General features: G+C 45.6%; 1 protein-coding gene across 3 annotated transcripts; it reads left to right on the forward strand.

Moving 5' to 3' along the window:
• Nucleotides 1-1632: 1632 nt before the first annotated feature.
• NECAP2 (NECAP endocytosis associated 2) lies at nucleotides 1633-21734 on the forward strand. 3 transcript variants are annotated; one of them, XM_044671292.1, is made up of 9 exons: nucleotides 1633-1724; nucleotides 7146-7246; nucleotides 11779-11883; nucleotides 11963-12044; nucleotides 13482-13590; nucleotides 16931-17111; nucleotides 18465-18467; nucleotides 19484-19565; nucleotides 20182-21734. In XM_044671292.1, exons 1-9 carry the CDS (start codon nucleotides 1633-1635, stop codon nucleotides 20228-20230), a joined length of 804 nt encoding a protein of 267 aa, XP_044527227.1. In that variant the 3' UTR covers nucleotides 20231-21734. The 3 variants fall into 3 exon arrangements, with proteins under 3 accessions (XP_044527227.1, XP_044527228.1, XP_044527226.1); XM_044671293.1 differs by having other exon boundaries at nucleotides 1633-1646; XM_044671291.1 differs by lacking the exon at nucleotides 18465-18467.
• Nucleotides 21735-22237: the final 503 nt, after the last annotated feature.

Consider the following 22237-nt stretch of genomic DNA (forward strand, 5'->3'; position numbering starts at 1 on the left):
TCTAAATCACTACTGATTGGAGAAATGAAAACTAAAACAACTGGTTAACATGACAGAAAAGGAAAATGACAAATGTTGGAGGGGATGTGGGAAAATTAGGACATTAATACTCTCTTCGTAGATTTGTGAATAATGGGTCCCACTATTCTGGAGAGCAATTTGGAATCATGCCCAAAGGGCCGTAAGACTATAAATACCCTTTGATCTAACAATAGCCATCCTAGGTTGGTATCTCAGAGAGAACAAAGGAAAAGGACCTAAATGTACGAAATATTTTTAGCAGCATTTTCAAAGAAATGCAAACCATTAGGTAATGGCTGAACAAATTGTGGCATAAAATTGTGATGGATACTATCTTGCTATTTTCTGAAAGCAGAATGCCCTTAGAAAAATCTGGACAAACTTATATGAACTGTTGCAAAATGAAGTAAGCAGAACCAGAACAGTTGTACACAGTAGCAGCAATATGGAACGATAATCAACTGTGAAGGACTTGGCTACAGTAATCAAGACAATAATTCAAGACAATTTCAAACAGCAGAGGAAGAAAAATCCTCTCCACCTCCAGAGAGATAATAAACTCTGAATGCAGATTGAGGCAGACTTTTTTCCTTTTTATCTTTTTAATTAATTAATTAATTAATTAAAACAAAACAAAACAAAACAACCCTTACCTCCTGTCTTTGAATCAATACTGTGTATTGGTTTCAAGGCATACGAGTGGTAAGGGCTAGGCAGTGATGGTTAAGTGACTTGCCCAGGGTCACACAGCTAGAAAGTGTCTGAGGGGAAGAGTTGAACCTAGGACCTCCATCTCTAGGCTGAACTCTCAATCCACTGAGTTACCCAGCTGCCTACAAAAGGGTTGATTTGTAGTCATTCTTTTTGTTTTTTGTTTTTAAACTCTTACCTTCTGGCTTACAATCAGTACTGGGTATTGGTTCCAAAGCAGAAGAATGGTTAAGGGCTAGGCAATGGGGGTCAAGTGGTTTTATTTTTTTGAAACACAGTTAACATGGAAATATGCTTGCATGACTTCACACGAACAAAGGATATCATGGTGCTTGCCTTCTCAGTGGGTAGGGGATGGGCAGAAGGGAGGGAAAGAATTGAGAATTTTAAAAAATTTAAATGAATGTTAAAAGTGATAAAGAGAAAAAAAGAACGAGACTATCAGATCCTGCCTTAGAACATGGAATGGCAGAGACAGGAGGGAATTTAGAACCTGGAATGTCAGAGCTGGGAGGGGTTGAACAAGGGCTCTCAGCCTTGGGAGGAGCTCTTATAGAAGCCCTCATATTACGGAGGAGTGAGCTGGGGCACAGAAAGGGCAGGCGGCTTAGCCCGCGTCATACGGCCTGTCTGGGGCGCAGTCAGCCGAAGCGAGGCCCTTCTTGGCCGAGACCTGGCACCGGAGCTTCCAGGTCTGCAGACGTCCCAGGCTGTCCTAGCTCTGTCGGTCCAGGAGGGGCCGCGCGCTCAGGGGCCGCTGTGGTTTATGGGAGGAGTGTGAGAAAGATTCCGGCCTCCGGCCGATAAGGGGACTTCGCTCTAGCCCGCCTCTCACTGCCATAGAGCCCGGCCATCCGCCCCTTCCGGGGAGGAGCCGGATGTCCGGGTTCGGGTGCCAAGATGGAGGACAGTGAGTACGAGTCGGTTCTCTGCGTCAAGCCCGAGGTGCATGTCTACCGTATCCCGCCCCGGGCCACGAACCGCGGCTACAGGTGACCGCCCGCCCGCCTCCTCTCCCCGGCGCCCCCTCGGTTCTCCTGGGGTTTTCTTCATCCTCGCTTTTTCGGGATAACGCTGCCCTTCCCTGGGAGGGAGTCCTTCCCCATTCCCAGTTTGTCAGGATCATCCCCTCCCTCGCTTTTCCGGAATGGCCCGGGCTCCGCAGGGATGTCCCAGACGCAGAGAATATCGTACTTTGTGCTCAGGGAGTCCGCCCTGGGTTCGGATTCGACCGTGACGCCCTGGGGGAGACACTTTCCCGGTTTGGCCCTCAATTTCTCCCTTTGTAAACAAATACCGAGGGGGACGGGGTTGGATTCTGGTTCGGAGATCCTTTCCAGCCCTGGATCTGCTGTGGGAAACTGATCACGGATTCCCCCAGAGCGCCCCGCCCCCAATGGAACCCCGCTCCGCCCTGCCTTTGCCTTGTAAGGGGAACCTGAGCCTCGCCCTCCACGTGGAGCCCCTCCCTTTGCTCTTTCCTACCCCTCTTTCCCCTGGGGCTGTGGGCTTACTCCCAGGGCAGGCCATGGGGGGCCATCTGGGGGCCCTTATTGGGAAGCCTGGGTGGAGGCAAGTTGGCTCTGACTCTTCCAAAGTCGTGGAGCTGAACAATGGTGGAGGGAACGGCCTTGGCAAGGATGCAGTTTCCCATTGCTGGAGATCTTCACGTGGAGGTCGGTGGGGATGTTGAAGAGAAGCTTTTGTCAGACCGGATGGCCTGAGAGGTTTCTTCTGCTCCCCTTGACCTGTCTGGTCTGTCCCATTTCCAGGCCTTCCTGCACTCCATCCGTGCCCAGAATAATCCACTAGCATATTGACATGATTATAGGGGAGCAGGCCCTTCTCTCATTCTCTGTAACAAGTCACGCCCTCTTCCATATGGAAAGTCAGCCTTTTCATCCTTGAGGCAGAATAGCCTTTGATAGCTCAAATAGTCACAGCGCTGAGGTGACAGCTGGAAAGGAGCTTTAGGAATCAGTCATTCCACATTTTAACAGTACCTACTATGTGCCAGGCACTGCTAAGCATCCACAGGGCTGGCTTCAGGGAATTGGGGAATTTGAGACAACCATAGGTACAGAAACTCCTCTCCCCAGATTTTTGGTCCAGACTGTCTTTGGTCCTTTTTCTAAATCTAGTCCGTCTCCTTATTGTAGGGGTCTAGAGAAGGCAAGTGGGTGCTGGGTTAAGGACCTTTAAGCTCTTGGCTCTCAGCCCAGGGCCCCTCCCAGTAGAGCACAGAGCTTTCCCATCTCAGAACTTAACTCCCACTTGTCAGTAAAATATCCCAGCATGCCAAAGGGAGGATCTAGCCCTTCTAGGGGAGAGGCAGAGGAGTGTTGTGCAGATAGCACTGGCTTTGGAGTGAGGGAACTTGGGAACAAGCCCAGTTCTGCCCCTTCCAGTGTGACCTAAGGGAATGCGCTTCCTCTCTCCTGACTTCATTTTTCTCACTTGTAAAATGTGAAAGTTGGACTTGGGGTTGTACAAGACTCAGTTCCTAGACTTTAATCTCCTGCCCCATGGGTAGTCCTTTACATAGAGGACAAGGCTTTGAATGCCACTCCCATTTCCCAGGTTTCTCCCAGAGTATTACTTCAGCCCCAGTCAACCAGTCAGTGTTTGGGAGGATGGGACTTCAGGTAAGCTGCTTAGGGAAGGGAAATGCCTCCCTTCTCTCCCTCCAGCCAGAAAAATCTACACCTGTCACATAACCTGTTTTATTAGCTTTCCTGGACATAGGCCCAGAGGTTTTATGCTGTGGGCTTTGGTAAATTGTTGCTTCATCAGGACTTGGGAAATAAAAACCCTTTGGAAATTTTATTTTGCTTTGGGGTTTTGTCTGAAACAACTCACTGATTTGCCTTGTCACGAGTATGTGTATTTCTGAGTTCTTGTTTCTGTTTCAGATCTCTTGGCAATTTATCTACCTTTGGTTGATTTATCCTTAACTTTTTCAGATTTGGGACTTGTCATGACACTCTCCCTTTCCTATTCCTCCCCCACTCCTCAAAGTGCTATTGGTACATGCTTGTTAAAAAATTCAAGTTAATTAAAGTGAATTTAATCTTTTAAGATTTGACCACATCACACCCTGGAGATAGTTACAGACACTAGAATCAAGGAATCATTGATCTAGAACTGGGGTGGTCTTAAGAGGTCATCTGGTGAAACTTAGGCTGCTCATAGTTAAGTTAGGCAGCTGGGTGGAATGGCAATAGAGCTATGGATCTGGAGTCAAGAAGTGAACTTCAGGACTTGAATTCAAATGTAGCTCAGATATAAACCAGGTGACCCCAAGCAAGCGACTTAACTTCTGTTTAATCTCAGTTTTCCTATTTATGAAGTGGAGTTAATAACAGCAGCCACTTCTCAGGGTAGTTTTGAGAATCAAATGAGATAATAATTGTAAAGAGCTTTGCCAGCCTTAAAAGCGATTTATAAATGTTCCGCACCAAAAAGGCAGTAAGCTTTAGAGATGAGATTTAAACCCAGCCTCTCTGACTCCAGAGACTTTCTTTTTTCCCCTGTTATACTACCTTTCTCAGAGATGTGGCTAAACCAGAGAATCTGCCCTTATCCTCTGGTCGTGTTCTTCTTGTATGATGTCAGTGAAACTGATTTGATTAATAGTTCTGCCTTTTTCAGAGAGCTTTTCTCCCTGACATGCTGTGAGGTGGGCAGTACAGATGTTATTCTCATTCTATAGATGAGGACAGTGAGGTGCCAAAAGAGGAAGTGATTTAGATGGGAGTTGACTTATTTAGCACCATTTATTCACAGAGCTGTGCTGGGCTTGATGCTTAGCTGTAGGACCTCCAGAAAAAGGAACTGAAAACTGCCTGCTAAAAAGTGTAAAGTTCTGCATTTGTGTGGGCTTGGAACAAATCAGGTGTCTAGACTCTTGCTAAGGCTTAGCCTCACAAGGCTGTCATGAGTGCTGAAGTGAACCCCAAGCACATGCTGCAATTTTCCAAGAAAAACCAGAACTGACTCGGACTCCTGGACTGCTTCCTCAAATGTGAGCCAAGGGTCGAAGAAGAATGGGATAAGAGATAGCACTTACCCCTAGGCATCAGTTCCCCAGCATCTTTCTGCCAACAATCCCCTTCAGTGGTAAATCCCTTGATCCTTTTTTCTTTCTCATACATCAAAATCTTACCTTTTTCTTCTTTCCAAGGCCCTCTCCTTTCTTTTTCTTTAGGCTGTCCTTAGGTCAAAGCCTGTTAGAGCAGCCAAGGGGTCTAGGACAACTTTTGTATTTAGTGAAGTCCTGTTAAAGGTGGGGAAACTGAGGCCACAGAAGACGGAAATGTTGGCTATATCTTCTGACTCTGAGCCCATTGACAGAGCCTCTCCTGTTGGCAGCCCTTCCTCCCCACCCCTGCTCAGAAGCATTACCCTGACACCTTAGTGGAGTGGGCCACATCTCACTGGTGGTTTCTCAAAGACTTCTTTATGTCTTTGTGTCACTTGTGCTTTTTGCACAGTAGATATCTAATAAATGTTTGCTGGGTGTCATTGAAATTTTCAAGAGCTCTTTGCTAGTTGCTAACTACATTTTATAAACTCTTGCTTTTGAAATTCCACAGAATCGAAGAGTTGGAAGGGTTCCTCAAAGGCCATCTAGTCTAATCCATCCTTGAATAATATACCCCTATCTTGTAACCTCACCCATGGTGACCCAGCCTTTGCTTGAAGAGCTCCCATGAGGGATAACCTTCTTTTGACAGCCCATGACTTGTGGCCAAAACTTAAATCAAACTTCAGTTGACATCTTGACTGCTTTCACCCATTGTTCCAGTTTTTGCTCTTGGGTACCAAAAGCAACATTCTTTGAGCTCTCTTTTGTAGTCCACCAGGTACTTGAAGGTAAATATAGAGTGCCCTTCCCCTCAAATTTTTTCATTCTACCATAAGTATCCAGTTCTTTTTAATCCTGAAATTCTCAGAATATGGTTCCCTGAGACTTTAAGGGATTGATGAGGTCAAAACCATTTTCATAAATACTAAGACTTTTTAATACAATATAAGCAGATGTAACCAACATAAAAGCTCTCGTGGGGGATGGGTGTCTCAGTAATCTTTAAGATTGTAAAGGGGACGTAGCTAGGTAGCACATTGGATAGAGCCCCAAGCCTGGAGATCCAGGAGGTCCTGGGTTCAAATTTGATCTCATACTTCCTAGCTGTGTGGCCCTGAGCAACTTAGTTAACCCCTTTTGCCTAGCCCTTACTGCTCTTCTGATGTCTTAGAATTGATACTAAGATAGAAGGTAAGGGTTTTAAAAAAAAAAGTGAAAAGGGGTCCATCACCAAAAAGTATGAGAATCACTGCTTTAATTTTTTTTAAATACTTTTTTATGTCAGGAACTGGAATTCTTTCATTGTTCCATTCTCTGGACACTATTCTTCCCTAAACCATGGTTCCCAGACTTCAACACTGTACTCTAGCTGTACTCTGAACACAGTAGAGTACAGGGGAACTTAAGCCCTTATTCCTGGAATCTTTAAATGAAGGCAGAAAAAGCATTCTCTTTTTTGGGTGCCACTTTGCACACACTTTCAAAATTCTCCACCATTGGTAGTAGGTCTGGAGCTGTTCACTCCCTCCATCTTTTGACATTCTTATTTGAGCCATTCCTCAATGAAACCCTCCCTGGCTTGCCCACTCCTTTCCCCACATACTGCCAGCTTTTAAATCCTAAGGATGATCTCTTCCCACTTCTCCTAGATCCCTCCTTTGGTATTGAAGTGCCTTGTCTACATCTCTCTTTTGCCCCCTCAATAAAAGATTGTAAGCTCTTTGAGAGCAGAAAAGTGTCAACCTTGCCTTTGTATCCCCAGTGTATAGCAAGCATTTAATAAATGATTATTGACTAGAACCCAAGTCTCATGGCTCCTAGACAAGGACTCTCATTTTTTAAAAGTCTTAACCAATGGGTTTGGTTTTGTCATAACAGTTTCTTAATATCTGTTATATCCTCCTTTGAGCAAAAACCCAGTTCAGCAAAACTGACTGACAGTGCCCATATCTGATGGCAATACATCATATTTTGCTCCTGTAGTCACCCATCTCTTTGAGAAGAAGGGCTTCTAGGACCGAGATTGGCCATTATTATCAAATAGAGTTAAATTGCTTCTTAGTGTTCTCCCATTCTCATTTGACTCACTTTTCTCTGGGCCTGAATCCTCAGCCTGGTAGCATTTTGCAGCATAAGGGATATCTCCAAGCAGCTTGTGCCTTCTTAGGGAAATTTGGTGAATTGAAAGGTCAAAGTGAAGGATAGACATTCCAGAAAGAGTTAGGAAACTAGCCTCATCCTCTGGGACTTAGGGCACACACTGCCCTTCATTGATGAGTAGATATAGCCATGCTCTGGCATCTCAGTGGGTTTTTGTCCCTCATAGGGCTGCAGACTGGCAGCTGGACCAGCCATCATGGAGTGGGCGGCTGCGGATAACAGCAAAAGGGCAGATGGCTTACATCAAACTGGAGGACAAAACTTCAGGTAAAGGAGAGGGGAGGCCTGAGCATTGTTGTTGCTTCCTCCCATAGAAATCTCACTTTTCTGCTGTCAGAGACTGGCCAAAGAAATCTTCTAGGGGAATGGTATACTCCCATCCCAAGAGCCAATCAATGCTAGCATCTCCAGCCTGGAGAAGATATTACTTTTCAAGGGAGTACTAGCTCCTTGGGATTCTTTTGAGACTAAACTTTGGAAGGGGACACTAGAGGAGACCAGGAAGAGGCCAACTAATTGGGCTGGAGAGGAACGGTCTCTGGCTTTCTCACTTTAAACTGGTGCAAGAGCACCAGGTTAGGAGGGAATCCTGTGCTGGTCACTCCTGGCATGTAGCTAGTTTGCTTAGGAACTTTATTTCCAGAATTCAGTTGTTCCCTGAAAGTGAATACCCATTAACTGAAAAGACAAAAAACCCTTCCTCTGGCTTCCTGGTCAACTTGTGTAACAGTGATGAGGGCTCACATTAGTTCAGTGACAGGAGGCTTTTAAAGAACTCTCCTAACCTTGTGAGGTAGGCACTATTATTGTTCCCATTTTACAAAAGAAATTAAGGCCTAGAAGGGAAAAGTGACTTGCCCAGGATCACCTACAGCAAATAATTCCCTGAATTGGTATCAAAGCTCAGGTTTTCTGGCTCCAACTTCAGTGCTGTTTCCATACTGCATCTATACCGCACAGTGGCTTATAGTATTAGTACTCAGTACTTGCTGAGAGACTCAGTGGCCCACTTGGGAGAGCCCCTGGCAACTGTTTCCAATCCATTCCAGCCGCAAAGCTGGAAGGGATATATAGAGATCACTTAGCCCAGATCCTTTGATTTATAGATAAGGAAAGACCCAGAGAGAGGACCTGTCATTCTCCAAGTCACCTGATATGCAAAGCTAGCATTCAAACTTAGATTTCTTGACCTTAAGTCCACCGTAAATTCTTATGTCAGCCTGTGAGAAGTGGTATGATAGTACTTGAGAATTACAAACAAGCAGAATAGACTTAAAAAGCAAAGCCAGGAAGCAGCTAAGAGATTCAGTGGATTGAGAGCCAGGCCTAGAGATGGGAAGTCCTAGCAAATCTGACCTCAGATACTTCCTAGCTGTGTGGTCCTGCCCCTTGCCTAGCCCCTAACTGCTCTTCTGCCTTGGAACTGATACACAGTGTTGATTTTAAGATGGAAGGTTATGGGTGAGAAAAAAAAAAGTAAGCTCTAAGCAGAGAAGAGGCCTCTACAGTTGTGTACCATATTCTCCTTTTTATAAGGTAGATGGAAACACCTATTTTATTTTGTGTTAAGATCAAAATAAAATTTTAAGAAGAAAGAATCCTCCTAGGGAAATGGTTCACAAAGGCCCAGCCCCGTCCCTTCTGTTTTCATCAATATCATACAACTTTGTTTTTCCCAAGGAGAGCCCAAATGTGAACATCTATGCCCTCCAGCAGACAGTGTAATGGAAGAGCTTGGACTTGTTATGTGGCCTTGGACAAATCACTTAATCTTGAGTTTTATTTGACTTTATCTGTAATAGCACTACTAATGATAATTCTCTATTACTACTACCTACCATTTATATGGTGCCTACAATATGTCAAGTACTATGCTAGCTATCTCATTTGCTAAATATACTATGCTAAATCTCTCATTTGATCCTCATATCATCCCTGTGAAACAGGTACTATTATTATTCCCATTTTACAGATGAGGAAATTGAGGCAGACAGATTAAATAACTTGCTCAGAGAAAATACAACTAGGAAGCATTTAAGGTCAGATTTGAACTCAGGTCTTCCCGACTCCAGGTCCAGTGGCCTAGGTAGGTGGCACTGCCTACCTCCTGGTTTGGTGCTAGTAGGAAAGTGCTTTTGTACACCTTGAAGCACTACATACAAGTGAATTCTGAAGGTAAAGAGCAAGAGTTAGACTGAGGCTCTGCCCAAAGGTCAGCTGGGATTTTCTGATCACCATGTTTAAAAGTACTAGAGGACATGAGACCCCTGGGCAAAAGCGTAGGGTCTGGAGAATCAGTCCTGGCAGAAGGTGCGTTTTGAGAAAGATGGTATGGCCAGAATGGATTGGGAACAGTTCTCAGGGCTCTCCAAGGTGGGTGATGAGTCTCTGAGCAAGTACTGAGTAATAATGATTATAATTATAATAGCAACTTATATAATCTTTTAAATAGAGATGATTGGGGGCAGTTAGGAATTTATACTTGATCCTGGAGGATAGTGGGAGCTATTAGAGTTATTGAATTTGGGCAGCTGGGGGACTCAGTAGGTTGAGAGCTTGGAGGTGGGAGGTCCTGGATACATGTCTGACCTCAGACCCTTCTAGTTTTGTGACCTGGGCAAATTACTTACTCCCCTATTGCCTAGCCTTTACCACTTCTGTCTTGTAACCAATATGTAGTATTGATTCTAAGATGGAAGGTAGGGAATAAAAAAAAGGGAATGTGATCTCATTTGAGCTTCTTCAGAAGAACTAGTACAAGCAGTATTCTTTTATCTCCATTTTCAGATAAGGAAATTGAGAGTCTGAAAAGAAAGGATTTGTCTGTAATTACCCTGCTAGGGAGTAGTCAGATAGGATTTGAACCCAGATTTTCCCTGGACATTTAAGTTCTCTTTAGCTTTCCAGGTAATGGCTCCTTTTAGAGACCTACTAAGTACAGGAAGGTGTTACAGACAGTGGCAGAATCATTCAGAGTCCAGAGACTAGGCTCACTGGAATTTTGAACAAGTTGTTTCTCTGGACCTCTGTTTCTTGTCCAACAAAAAGCTTGGATTGAATGATAGCTTTTATTCCAACTGTAAATTCTTACAACTTCTTTTTCCTCTGGAAGACTTTGGCTCCCTAAAAAGAGCCTTTTGAATCCTTCAACTCCATTCTCTGCCATTGAGCTTCTAATTGCTTTGTGGTCCTGGACTGGTAGATCTACAAGGGAATCTTCAGAGGTTGTAACTAGAGCCATAGAAAGAGAGGAAGGATGCTGGCTTGGAGTGAAGACTTGAGTCTTGATTTTACTTTGCTCTTAGTAATTTCATCACCCATTTGTAGGCAGTGCTTTAAGCTTTGCAAAGCACTGTTCTCCCAATGGTCCTCTGAAGTACTTCAAGCCATATTCTTGGACCTATTTTCCTAATGAGACCAGTCTAAGATTTCACAGCTAGTCAGCATATGATCCTGGAGCTTTGGATTCCGTTCCTGAGGTCACATTGCCTTTCTGTGAGAGTAAAAGGACTAGAAACCATAGCATTCTTGAGCTGAGAGGGTTCCTAGAGACCATCTAATTGAGGGGCTTCATTTTACAGAGGAGATGATTAGAGACCAAGAAGGGAATGACTTGTTTAGGAAGGCAGGGAACAAAATAAGATCTTTCCTGAAAATGTATAAACTGGAAGGCCCACACCCTACCGCCCTCTTACAAAGATAAGCTTTATGTTGGATAATGATGGAGGTGGACTGGGTCAAGCAAGGAACTTCACTATTCCCCAAAGGGTAGGCCTTGGTAAAAGGGCCACGTTAACTTTATAGCCTGTCACAAGACTGAATGAAATCAGTTGTCTTTCTCCAAATTCTCTTTTGCCATTCTTCCTTTTATCAGAGGTGGCCTCAGCTCATGATTCCTTCCCACTGGTGTGGGTATTTCCAGCACTGATGAGCCTCAGTATTAGAGTGTTCTGTTCTTTCTAGTATTCACCCTAGTCTGAGCTTGTACTTACTAGCTGTGTGATCTGGGGTAAATCACACAGCTATCTCTCTGGGCCTCAGTTTCCTCATCTGTAATATGGGGACAGTAGCATCTGTAGTTCTCACCTCACAGGGTTCTTTGAGCAAAGTGTTTTGTAAACCTTAGAGCCTAAGATGAATCGAAAGGCAATGTGGTATGATAGCTAGAATGCTGGCTTTGGAGACAGGAAGATCTGAGCTCAAACCCCTTCTCACTTACTAGCTAGTCACTCCCTCACCCTTTCCTCATCTGTGTAAAATGGGGCCAATAATACCTTCTAGGGTCGATGTGAGGTTCCAATGAGGGGATGCCTGGAAAGTCCTTTGTAAACGACAAAAGAGCTTTATGAAATGTGCGTCATTCTGGGGTGCTTCATGGTTTTTACAGAGGGCAATCCTCGGCAGCTCAGGAGGACTCTCACCCTCCCTTTACAGGTGAGCACTTCAAAGGTCAAAGAGGGGAAGGGACTTACCTGAAGTCACAGCTAGCAAATTGGAGTCCTGGAACTCTGAATCCTGTCCACACTTGACAGTATCTTTGCCTGTCAATAGTTGACCCACTTATTAATTGGGATTCTCTGTGTTCTCCCTACACCACACATTTATTGATTTGATTGTAATAATTCATGCTGTCCTGGGGCTACCCCTTCTGAGAAAGCGTCTGCAGAACAGACTTGGCAGACCAAGGGGGTTACTCCAGATTCCTCCCCTCTGGGGGGAGGGAGCCCTGACCGGTGGCCTTGGTGTAGAGTGTGTGATGGCGAAGAAGGTTCATTCCTCATGCTGACTCCTGCTTTTAGGGGAGCTCTTTGCCCAGGCGCCTGTGGAGCAGTTTCCCAGCATTGCCGTGGAGAGCGTGACGGATTCCAGTAGATACTTCGTTATCCGGATTGAGGATGAAAGTGGTACGTGAGCCTCCCTCTTTGGGGGAAAGTCTTTTGCCCTGGAATGACCGTGGGACTCAGAGTGCTGTGTTCCCCACAGGGCGTCGAGCATTTATTGGTGTTGGCTTTGGCGACAGAGGGGATGCCTTTGATTTCAATGTCGCGCTACAGGACCATTTCAAGTGAGTAGGCAGCCCTCGGATGGGAGGATCTTCATTGCAGTGAATGAAATTGAAGCCCATGGTTATTGGTGCAAAGCCCAGAAATGGTGCCATGGGGCTGGCCTGTTGAACTTTTCCATGCTACTTCCCTGAGAGCTGGCTGGGCATCCTTGGGGAAAAACCTGCCCTGAGTTCTTGTTCACAACCCTTTCATCTTTGCCCTAGAGAGGGCCCTCCGCTGTGGCCAGGCTGCTCTGTGGCTCTTGTTTTTTCTTCTTCCACTTATCGCAGTCCTCATCTTTAGGAGGTACCTTCTGTGGTGCCGTTAGTCCCAAGTGACTCATTTCCTTTTCTGACTTTTTACTGTATTTGGAAGCTCTATCATACTTGGAATATTAGGGAGAGAGGCCTAGATTTGCATTTAGAGGATTTGGGTTCAAATCCAGGTTCTGCGTACCATCTGTATTACTTTGTCAGTTTCCCCATCTGTCCGCTGCAGGGTTTGGACGACATGGTCAGTTTAGGATTCCAGGGGCCTGTGATCCTTTAAAAGGCACTTAGTTTTCAGCTTAGGAATGGGTTCATTTCCATAGTTTGGTTGGAAAATGACTACTGGGGAAAAATATTTTACATGATGGTACATGTAAAATCTCTATCAGATTGTTTACCATCTGAGGGAAGGAGAGGGGTGGAGGGAGGGTGAGGGAAGGAGGATAGAATTTGGAATTCAAAATTTTTTAAAAATGAATGTAAAAAAATTGTTTTTACATGTAATCGAGGGAAAAATTTTTTTTAGATTGGTTGTTTGGAACTTGGAATGTAGTTTTCCATAAGCAAGACTCAGGGATGGATAGTGACCGATTGCATCTTTGCAGACCCTTGCACCCTGTGCTCCTAGGCTGCTCTGTTGGGCTTTGCTTTTCATCCTCTTCCCTCTGTTTATCCAAATCTTTCTCATCTTTAGCCCCACTTCTGATTCTGTTAGTAGCTCACATGCCACCCATTGACCCCTAGTAAACCACAAGGAAAATCCTTGAGGGCAAGCCTGGGTGGTTATGCTTATATGTTACCCTCTTCCCGCCCAGCGCTTCGCATAGTGATTCCTGAGGAAATATTGGTTGAATGAATGAACAAATTAGAAGAAAGAAACAAATTTCTCTTCGCCTCTCCTGACCCCGGAAACTACTAGTCAAAACTCGGGGGCTGGCCATAGGCTTCTTGCCAGTTCAGGATAACTGAAGACTGCATGTCTTTTTCATGAATCTTGTTTGTATAACTCTGTTACAAACTGTATCTCCTTCTCTGCATCCTCCCCAGCATCCTTCTCCTGGATGTAGGGATACACAGGAGTACTTAGTTATTGACTTTGTCTGCACATGTCAGATGATTAGCATGGCAGGTGCATTTTTGACTTTGTCCTCCCTTCTTTTCCTGTATTTTATCTTTTCTTTTCCATAGATGGGTGAAACAGCAATGTGAGTTTGCCAAGCAAGCCCAGAACCCAACTCCTGGCCCCAAATTAGACCTGAGCTTCAAGGAGGGCCAGACCATCAAGCTCAGCATTGCGGTAAGACCCTCTCCATTCCCTTTGTGCTGGAGGCAGCTCATGGGGAGCCTTGCCAGGGTTCTTGAAAGCTTGAGGGTAGCGCTAGGCTCTGGGCTTCCTGGGACCCATATAGCTGACACATCCCAGGTCCAGGTCCATAGGCTCAGGGATGAAATCTTCATTCCTTAACACAGATTGCCTTGGAAAGCCAGGTGTTGAAATGGTCTAGCACAAGAAAATGACTCGACTTCTTTGAGATATAGAGTGAAATTCAGGAAGAGGATATCATTGGGGTTGAGTGAGCAGACACTTCTGGTCAGAGTGTCATCTCCTTGGTGGCCAGCCAGTTAGGCTTTGGAGTAGAGAGATTTGCCTCTGCTCAATGGCTTTTTGAGGGGAGCAGGGACTTTGAGTAGGAATTCATGGTCCAGGAGGAAAGCTCACTGGGACATGAAATTGTGCCCTTTGTTCGCACAGCCTCTGTATAGAAAACATCCCTGTGAGTCTGGTCCTTTTCCTGTTTCACTTGAGGCTCACAGACACCTCCTAGAAAGTCAGCTTGGAGGAACCTTAGACTGCAGAGTGTCAAAGGCAGAAATGACCCCAGGACACTAAATGTGGGAGTTACAGTGGTCCTTATTTGTCAGAGGAGGATGCTAAAGCCCTCTAAAAGCCCAGGGGCCTATGGCAGTGATGGGCAAACTACGGCCCTCAGGCCAGATGCGGCCCCCTGAAATGTTCTATCCAGCCCCCCCCATTATTCCTAATCCAATGAATACAATGAGTAGGATACAATACAATGAAACTTTGAAAGAGTTGCCTTAGAAACAGACTGACAGGTGAGCATTTCCTTTCCTTTGGCTCCCTCTTTAAAAAGTTTGCCCATCTCTGGCCTATGATACTCTTTCCACAGATTAGGTCTTTGGTCTTAGGCCATCCAACCCCAACTTCAGGACTCTGCAATAGACCATGGCTACTTTCTCGAACATGACCCGTTACAAATCAGGAGGTGGCAATAGGAGGTGAGGCATGTGGTATCCCTATTTCTGGAGAAGCTGAAGCTTATGGATCTCTTAAATATGAGTGTTCTGAGCTGCAAGAAGATGGAAAGCTGATTGGGTGTCTGCATTAAGTCTGACATTTCTAAGGGGAGCCCCCAGGAGTGGAGGACCAACCAGGCTGCCCACTGAGAGGTTAGCCATCTCAGATTTAGAAATAGAACCCCTCAGAGTTTCTGTGATAATTAGTTGGGATCATACTTGAGAATAGTCACTGTGCTTTGAGCTTGGGAGAAGTAGAGATTCCTAGTTTCAAGAAAGAAAAAAGGAAGAGAGGAGAAAAGGAAAGAGAGGTAGGGAAGAGGGATGGAGAAGGGAGAGAATCTTAGAGAGGTAGGATATTACTACTTAGAGTCTTAGAGCTAGAAGGGGCCTGAGACCATATTGCCCAACCCATTTCTGAAGGAGAGTCTCTTCTGCAACCTAAATGATCATCCAATCTCTGAAGACTCCTAGTGAGGAAGAACCTATCATTTCCTGGGGCAGCAGCCCATTGCACTTTTGAATTTTTCTAATAGTTCATAGTATTTTCCTCATAAAGCCTAAATTTTCCTCTCTACAATTTCTCCTAGGTCTGTCCTTTGGGGGCCAGGCAGACCTGGCTAATCCCTTTTCCGTACATCAGTACTTTCAGTGCATAAAGGCAGTTCTCATGTGCTCCCTTGAAGCTTTTCTTCTACAATCTAAGTTTCCCTGGGGCCATTCCTTCAATTATTTCTCAAAGGACATGGACTGAAGGTCCTTCATCATCATGGTCAACCTTCTTTGTCTTCTAGCCAGCTTACCATTTTCCCCAATGCAGGGCACCCAAACTAGACCCAACACTCTAGGTTACAATATGGTGGTATTCATGCCTCTAAATGCTGCCAGTGATTGCATTTCCTTTCTTGACTCCCATGCTCAGTGAATGGACACCATAAGCCATCTATCCTTTCATAAATATTAACTTGGGCTGAGTGTTGTTGGAGGTAATTAAGTTGGGAGTCTGGCCTGGAAAAGTCATGGCCTGGCTTGGGTCTTAGAGAACACTTGCTGGGAGCTTCCTTGTCCCCAGAAACTTCTCTTTCTTCTTACTTGATCTCCCTTTTTTTCTTATTGATGCTGGTTATTAGTTTGGGCCCCTTCAAGCTGGCCTCTTGTGGTTCTTCTTCATCAGAGAACTTGTGGGTCAGATCTTTGTCAAAACAGAACACAAAGTTATGGCTAGGTTATTTGGCTGGACTTCTCTCCATGTTGTAATTACATTCAGAGATTTGAATTGTTCTCTAGTGGAAAACAAGGGAGAGAACACTGGCTCTCTGGAGCTAGAGGGCCTCAGTTAAAATCCTGCCTGGCCCTGAAGAATCTGTGGGTGACTTTGGGGCCTATCACTCCTTCTCCCTGGGCCCCAGTGGCCTTAACTACAAAATGATGGGATTGGACTCAGTAGCCTCTGAGGTGCCTTCTAGCTCCAGCTTGGTGATCATGTTATCTTCTTCATGGCAGCATCTGTTCTAATAGACTCTGAGATAATACATGTACAACCCAGGTGGAATTGCTTGTCAGCTCTGGGAGTGGGGAGGGAAGAAGAGAGGGAGACAATATGACTTTGGAAAACTTGTGTGGATGTTTGTTATTAAAAATTTTTTTTGAATGTTTTTTTTTTATTTTAAACCCTTAACTTCTGTGTATTGACTCATAGGTGGAAGAGTGGTAAGGGTAGGCAATGGGGATCAAGTGACTTGCCCAGGGTCACACAGCTGGGAAGTGTCTGAGGCCGGATTTGAACCTAGGACCTCCCGTCTCTAGGCCTGGCTCTCAATCCACTGAGCTACCCAGCTGCCCCCTTGTTATTAAAATTTTTTAAATCTAATAGACTCTGACTTTTAGAGCTTTAGGCAAGGTCACATGGCCCAGATAGATGATGTGAAGTCACAAAGTGTTCCAAACAAAGGTTACATTGGAGCATGTTGTAGAGGGCAGGCAGCCTCTCTCTTTGGTCCCTTCCACCTTGGAGACACTGCTTAGCACTTCTCCCCACCCTCCCACCCTCCTGGTTTCACAGGGGTCATTTCCAGGGCAGTGCCACTGTGGCTTTGTGAAAAGCAGCCTGGGATCAGTGCCCATTCTAATGCAAGCTAGCACACTTAGAACATAGAACACTGGAACTGGGAAGGCCTTTAGGTCCTGGACTCTTTGAGCTGAGAGGAACTTTACAACATAGATGAGGTTGATTCTAGGTTACTTTCTAGTTTTACATATAGCATCACCATTTCTATGGTTTAATTTCTCTTCACTGAACTGAATTCTGTTCTTCTCTTTAGAACATAAAGAAGAAGGAAGGAGCAGCTGGAAATACCAAAACCCGGCCATCCAGCAGTGCAGGAATGAGTCTGCTGCCTCCTCCTCCTCCCCCTGGGGGCAAAACTTCTCATCTCCTTCCCACTAGGGAGCACTTAACTGTAGGAGTGGCTCAGTCCCAGTCAGCTATTGCCACAAATACAGGTTAGTGCTCAGACTGGGAACTGCCTTTGCCTGTTGATTGGCAGCCTGTGTCATTCTTCTCCTGGAGAAGGGGCAGAGTTTTCTCTGTATACCTGGCTCCTTGAAGATCCTTAGGTTTAGGTGCCTTATTGAGCCAAGCAAGTCAAGAAGCCCATTCTGTTGGACTCACACCGTCAGTGTTAGCTTCAATGAGCTTGGAGGAATCTGTTGGCATTATCTGGAATCACCAGATCCCAGGAATCCCACATGGCATCTGCTCCTCCTTGCCCTGTCCAACTTGTTTGTCCAACTGCTGCTTTTAGGTCTCCTTGCCCAGGTCATGCCCACACCATCACCAGCTGCCTTTTTGGACATCACAGTCTGGGTGTCCTGTAGACAACTCAGTCTCATATCCAAAATAGAAGTCATCATCTTTCCCGCTCAAACTCTCCCTTCTTCAGACTTCACTTTTACCATTGGGCGCACCGCAGCCACCCAGATTTTGAGAGTTTTTCTCCTCCTTCAAACTTACCCACCTTCCAACCTCCATTTAGCTATTCTGTTATCAGATCTTGCCATACCCACTTCCACAGCATCTCTCCTGTCTGTCTGTCCCCTTCTCTCTACTCACACAGCCACAAACTATCTTTGGATAGGTTGTCATGAGTAACCAATTGCCTTCCTGCCTCAAGTCTCCTTCACTTAGCTGCCAAGGTGGTTATTCTACAGCCTAGTTCTGTCTAGGTCACCCCTTTCTTGGTGAGCTACAGTTGCTCCCTGGCACCTCCACAATCAAATCTAGATCCCTCTGTTTAGCATTGAAAGTTCTGCATAACATGGCCTCTTTCCTTCTCTTTAGCCCTCTTGTACTTTGTCTCCCCCTTCCAGGCTTTGTGCCAGAGCTCCATGGGCCTCCTTGTCGTTCCTCAAACATAGCAACACAGTTGCTCCTATCCTGTCATCTCCATGTCTTTGCCCTGGTTGATTCCTATGCCTGAATGCACTCTGTCCTCAATGACACCTCTCTGTCTCCGTGGCTTCCTTCAATACCCACCTTTTGTAGGAACTCTCCTAAACCCCTTATGCTCTTTCTCCCCTCACTGTTAGTCATGCCCTTCTGTCTGAGATGACCTTCCATCTATGCTGAGTATAACATATATGTACTAAGATGTTCATGTATCTTTTCCCATCTCAACTTGAGAGCTCCTTGAGGATCGGGCTGGGTTCTGGCATTTCTTTGTTTTCTTGGGGCTTCACCCAAATCTTGGCACATAGAACATTTCTAATAATTGTGTGCCAACTTGACTTTGATGAGAGCTCACCCTAATAGGCTGGCATGCAGACCTTCCAAAGCTTTGTCTTTTCCAGGACTAGGCAGTGAATCAGGCTTTTTCTGAGTCGTCTTCTTCCAGATCTCCAGAGGCATCCCTCCTCCTCATTTCCCAAAGGAGCTCTTGCTGGCAGAATCAGCTGTACCTCCCCCCCCTCCCCCCAAAAAAGCCAAACAAACAAAACCAGACCTTCTATCCTAGAATTGATACTCAGTATTGATTCCAAGGCAGAAGAATGGTAAGAGCCAGGCAGTGGGGGTCCAGCTCTTATGGCTATTAAGCAATCATCCATTTCTTACCAAGTTGGGTTAGCTGGGTTTTCAGCCTTCATTGGCTTAGAAACTGAAAATGAGAGATGAGAAGAATGTTATTAGAAGTGGGCCAAATGACCAGAGGGGTAGCAAACAGCCGGTCTGGGGATGAGGCTAACAATTAAGAGAAATGACAATTGGATTACTTTTTTTTTTTAAACCCTTACTTTCTGTCTTAATATCAGTTTGAGACAGAAGAGCAGTAAGAGCTAGACAATGGGGGTTAAGTGACTGGCCCAGGGTCACACAGCTAGGAGATGTCTAGGGTCAGATTTGAATCCAGGACCTCCTCACTCTAGGCCTGGAGTTCTATCCATTGCAGTGGCTAGCTGCTCTGACAATTGGATTTCCACACAGTACAATTTTAGGGCCTAAAAGGGGTGGGGACATACAGTCCCTCCTTTCCTGGTGAATGAAACATCACTGTTTCCTTAGGGACCTGTTCTTCTGTGCTCTTTTAAGGAGTGCTGAAAAGGGGGTTGCCTAAGGAGGGGAGGTGCAGTGTGAGCAGTTGTTCTTCCTAGAAATTAGACCCTGAACAGGGGGGGTCATTAGAATTGGTGGTGGTGGTGGGGAGCCAGACTTCTCTTTGGCACAAGGTTTTACACATAAATATTTAATTCAGTTCAGGAGACATTAAGCACCTATTTGGTAAGGCATGTTCTAGGTGGTGATTCTTATTTAAGTGTGGGAATCAGATACTCAGACTTGTCTCTTTTCTCCCTTCTCTGGACTCTGGAACCCTTGGCAGATGCCACTTTATCCTGGCCACAGCCTACCACCACCCTTGCTGCAACAGCTGACGTCTGGGGTGACTTTGCCAAAGCCTCAGGGTAAGGATTCTATTGACACTGCCCAGCTGTCCTTGGGGTGGGCAACATCTTGGTGATCCTGGAGTTGGCAATATACTTTCCTTCTACCAGGTGAAGAATAGAAGGCACAGCTCTGAATGTACATGAAAGAGGGCAGAAGGGCGGGGGGGGGGGACGACGGGGGACATGGGCTCGCTCCTCTTTCATCTTCCCTTTTTGAGATCCTTTCTAGGTAGGAAAGGCCACATGTGTAGAGCTGATTTCTTACACTGGTATCTGTGAAGGCTCTTAATGTTAGACAGTTCAGAGGATGTTAGAGCTGGGAGTTGGCATTATCTCTAAAGACAGTGTCAGAGTTGGGAAAAGCCTTAGAACAGAGAACAGTAGAGCTGGGAGAAGAGCCTTAGAATACAGTGTCAGAGCTGGAAGGGGCCTTATACGTTCTTTATCATCTTTTGCCTGTTCTGTTTCCCATAAAATTCCTTGACTCTGCTTTAAACTCTTCATAGAAAGGCACCTGCTTGTTTTGGTTGCATCTGGGTATGAAGAGTTCATTTGTTGATGCCTCTTGTGGATAAACAGAGGCCTGCTTCACCTGTTTGTTTTAAAAGCACTAAAAGCAATTTTCCCTTCGCAGGTCATCTTCAGGTCAGACTCAGCAGAGCTCAAACTGGGTCCAGTTCTAAACTGGCTCCCCCTTTTGCTTTCCCAACATGACTCCTGGGGAAGAAGTGTCTTTGATTGTGGACCAAAGGGTGGAGGACCCAGCTCTCTTCAGCCTCTCCATTTGGAACATGCCTCCTTTCCTTCTTCCTCCTCTCCTCCCTCAGGGCCTGCTCCCCTGTCTCTGTGGCATCACTTGTCTGACTGGGCATTGTAGAAGACTTCCAGGATTCAGTACTGACAACAGAGACCAAGAGGTAGAGAGACTGAGAGTGGAGGCCCAAGTATCTGAGGCCAAGTCCAGTTGTCTTTCTCCAGGGCTGGAGGGGATCTCTGCATCGGAGAGGCCTGGGATTCTGGCTTTAGGCCTTTCTCGTGGCTATCCAGACCCACAAGGCTGGGGACAGTTTGATTTCCTGGCCGAAGCCTCCTAACCACAGTGTTTACATGTTTAAAGTGAGAGCTCAGTTGGCAAGCATTGGGTTGGGTGGTTCTTCCCCTGCTCCTTCTCTATCCACTAGAGTTACTAAGATCAGGAATGGAGGTACCTGTCCTGGTTTCCCAGTAGGCTAAGGGACGAGGAAGCCCCTTGGGAGGAGATCAGGAAACGCCCATTTGTATTAAGCCTTTCTTGTTTAATATTTGCTTTGCTGATCTGCATAATTTACACTAACCATGGGGAACTGCCCCTGCCAGGACCTCTGGAGGGATCTAACTCTGGCAACCACAGTGCCTACCTGTTCTTTGGACTCCCTGTCCTGTGCCCCTTCTGCTCTCTCCACCCCATTCTCAGGGGCTTCTGGGACAGTTGTCATCTCCCTCCATGTTGTGCCCTGAGCTGTGTTGGTAGCTATGCCAGGCAGAAGCAGGAGGGGTCAGGTGGGCAGGTACAAACTGTTCTCAGAGCGTTAAGCCTAGCATTTGCCTACTCCAGAGGCCCTTTCCTCCAGAAAGGAGGACCTGGTTGGGCTGGGCCTTCTCTGGGTGGTTTCTGAGTGCCTTGTTGTCTAAAGACAACCACTTCCTTTTCCTTTCTCCTATGTGCACTGTGAACGAAAGCTAGGAGCCTCTCACAGGGATCCAAGGCAGTTACCTGGACTACTGTTTTTAAAGTAATTCTGTCTCTGCAAGCCTCTGAAATTCCTTTTCACATCTTGTCCTTTTTGTATATTGTCTTCTTCAGAATGGTTTCATTTTTTGGATTGGCCTTTTTTGCTCGAAAGTCCTGAGTCAAGAATGGAGACCATGAAGAACTCTCTCTCCTTACAGGATTTTTAAGATAAGAAAGTGTTTGCTTTTTCTAGTTCATGTCAAGGACAGGAATGTTTCTGAGCACAGATATCCTTGCCGGGTGGCTAAGAGTCTTCAGCTTATTCTCTGGCCCTGTTAAGTAGAAGTTTGGATTGTTTCTGAAGCAAAACATGGACATGTGTGTTAACTTGAAACCAGCATTTTTTTTAAGTGCCTAGAGTAAATAAGTGCCGAGTAGAACGAGCTGGATGAGAATAAATACTATTTGGACACGTATTTGGCTGGGAGGTGTTCATTCAGAGACTACTTTTACAAAGCACATTGAAACTTCTGGGAATGCAGTTATTGGCTAAACAGTTGTTAACGGTGTGTTCTCAATGCAGTCATCCTGGCCAGATGTTCAGATGAGAAATTGAGAGCTGGCATGGGCCTTTGAGATAATAACTCCTCCATATACTTTCTCTAAGGTTGGCAGAGCACCTTTGTCTTTTGTAAGGACCTTATGGCACAGGCAAGGCACCCGTTTTTCTTTAACCCTTCTGTCTTAGGATCAATTCTAAGACAGAAGAGTAGCGAGGGTTAGGCAATGGGGGGGTTAAGTGACTTATCCAGCATCACACAGCTAAGAAGTGTCTGGGGCCAGATAATACAGCAGTTTCTATACCCAGTTTTGCAGGCAAAGAAGTTTGGGTCCTGAGAAGTTAGGACTTGCCCCATATCAGACAGCTACTAAGTTCAAGGTAGGATTCAAACCCAGATCTCTCCTGCACTGACAGCTG

This window comes from Gracilinanus agilis, chromosome 3, assembly GCF_016433145.1.
Source record: "Gracilinanus agilis isolate LMUSP501 chromosome 3, AgileGrace, whole genome shotgun sequence".
Taxonomy (NCBI): domain Eukaryota; kingdom Metazoa; phylum Chordata; class Mammalia; order Didelphimorphia; family Didelphidae; genus Gracilinanus; species Gracilinanus agilis.

Bases quoted from the DNA above. Each gene is read 5' to 3' on its own strand.
- NECAP2 (XM_044671292.1), top strand. From the start codon at position 1,633: ATGGAGGACAGTGAGTACGAGTCGGTTCTCTGCGTCAAGCCCGAGGTG. The intron at 13,591-16,930 runs GTAAGACCCTCT...TCTTCTCTTTAG, and splicing joins CCATCAAGCTCAGCATTGCG to AACATAAAGAAGAAGGAAGG. The intron at 19,566-20,181 runs GTAAGGATTCTA...TTCCCTTCGCAG, and splicing joins GACTTTGCCAAAGCCTCAGG to GTCATCTTCAGGTCAGACTC.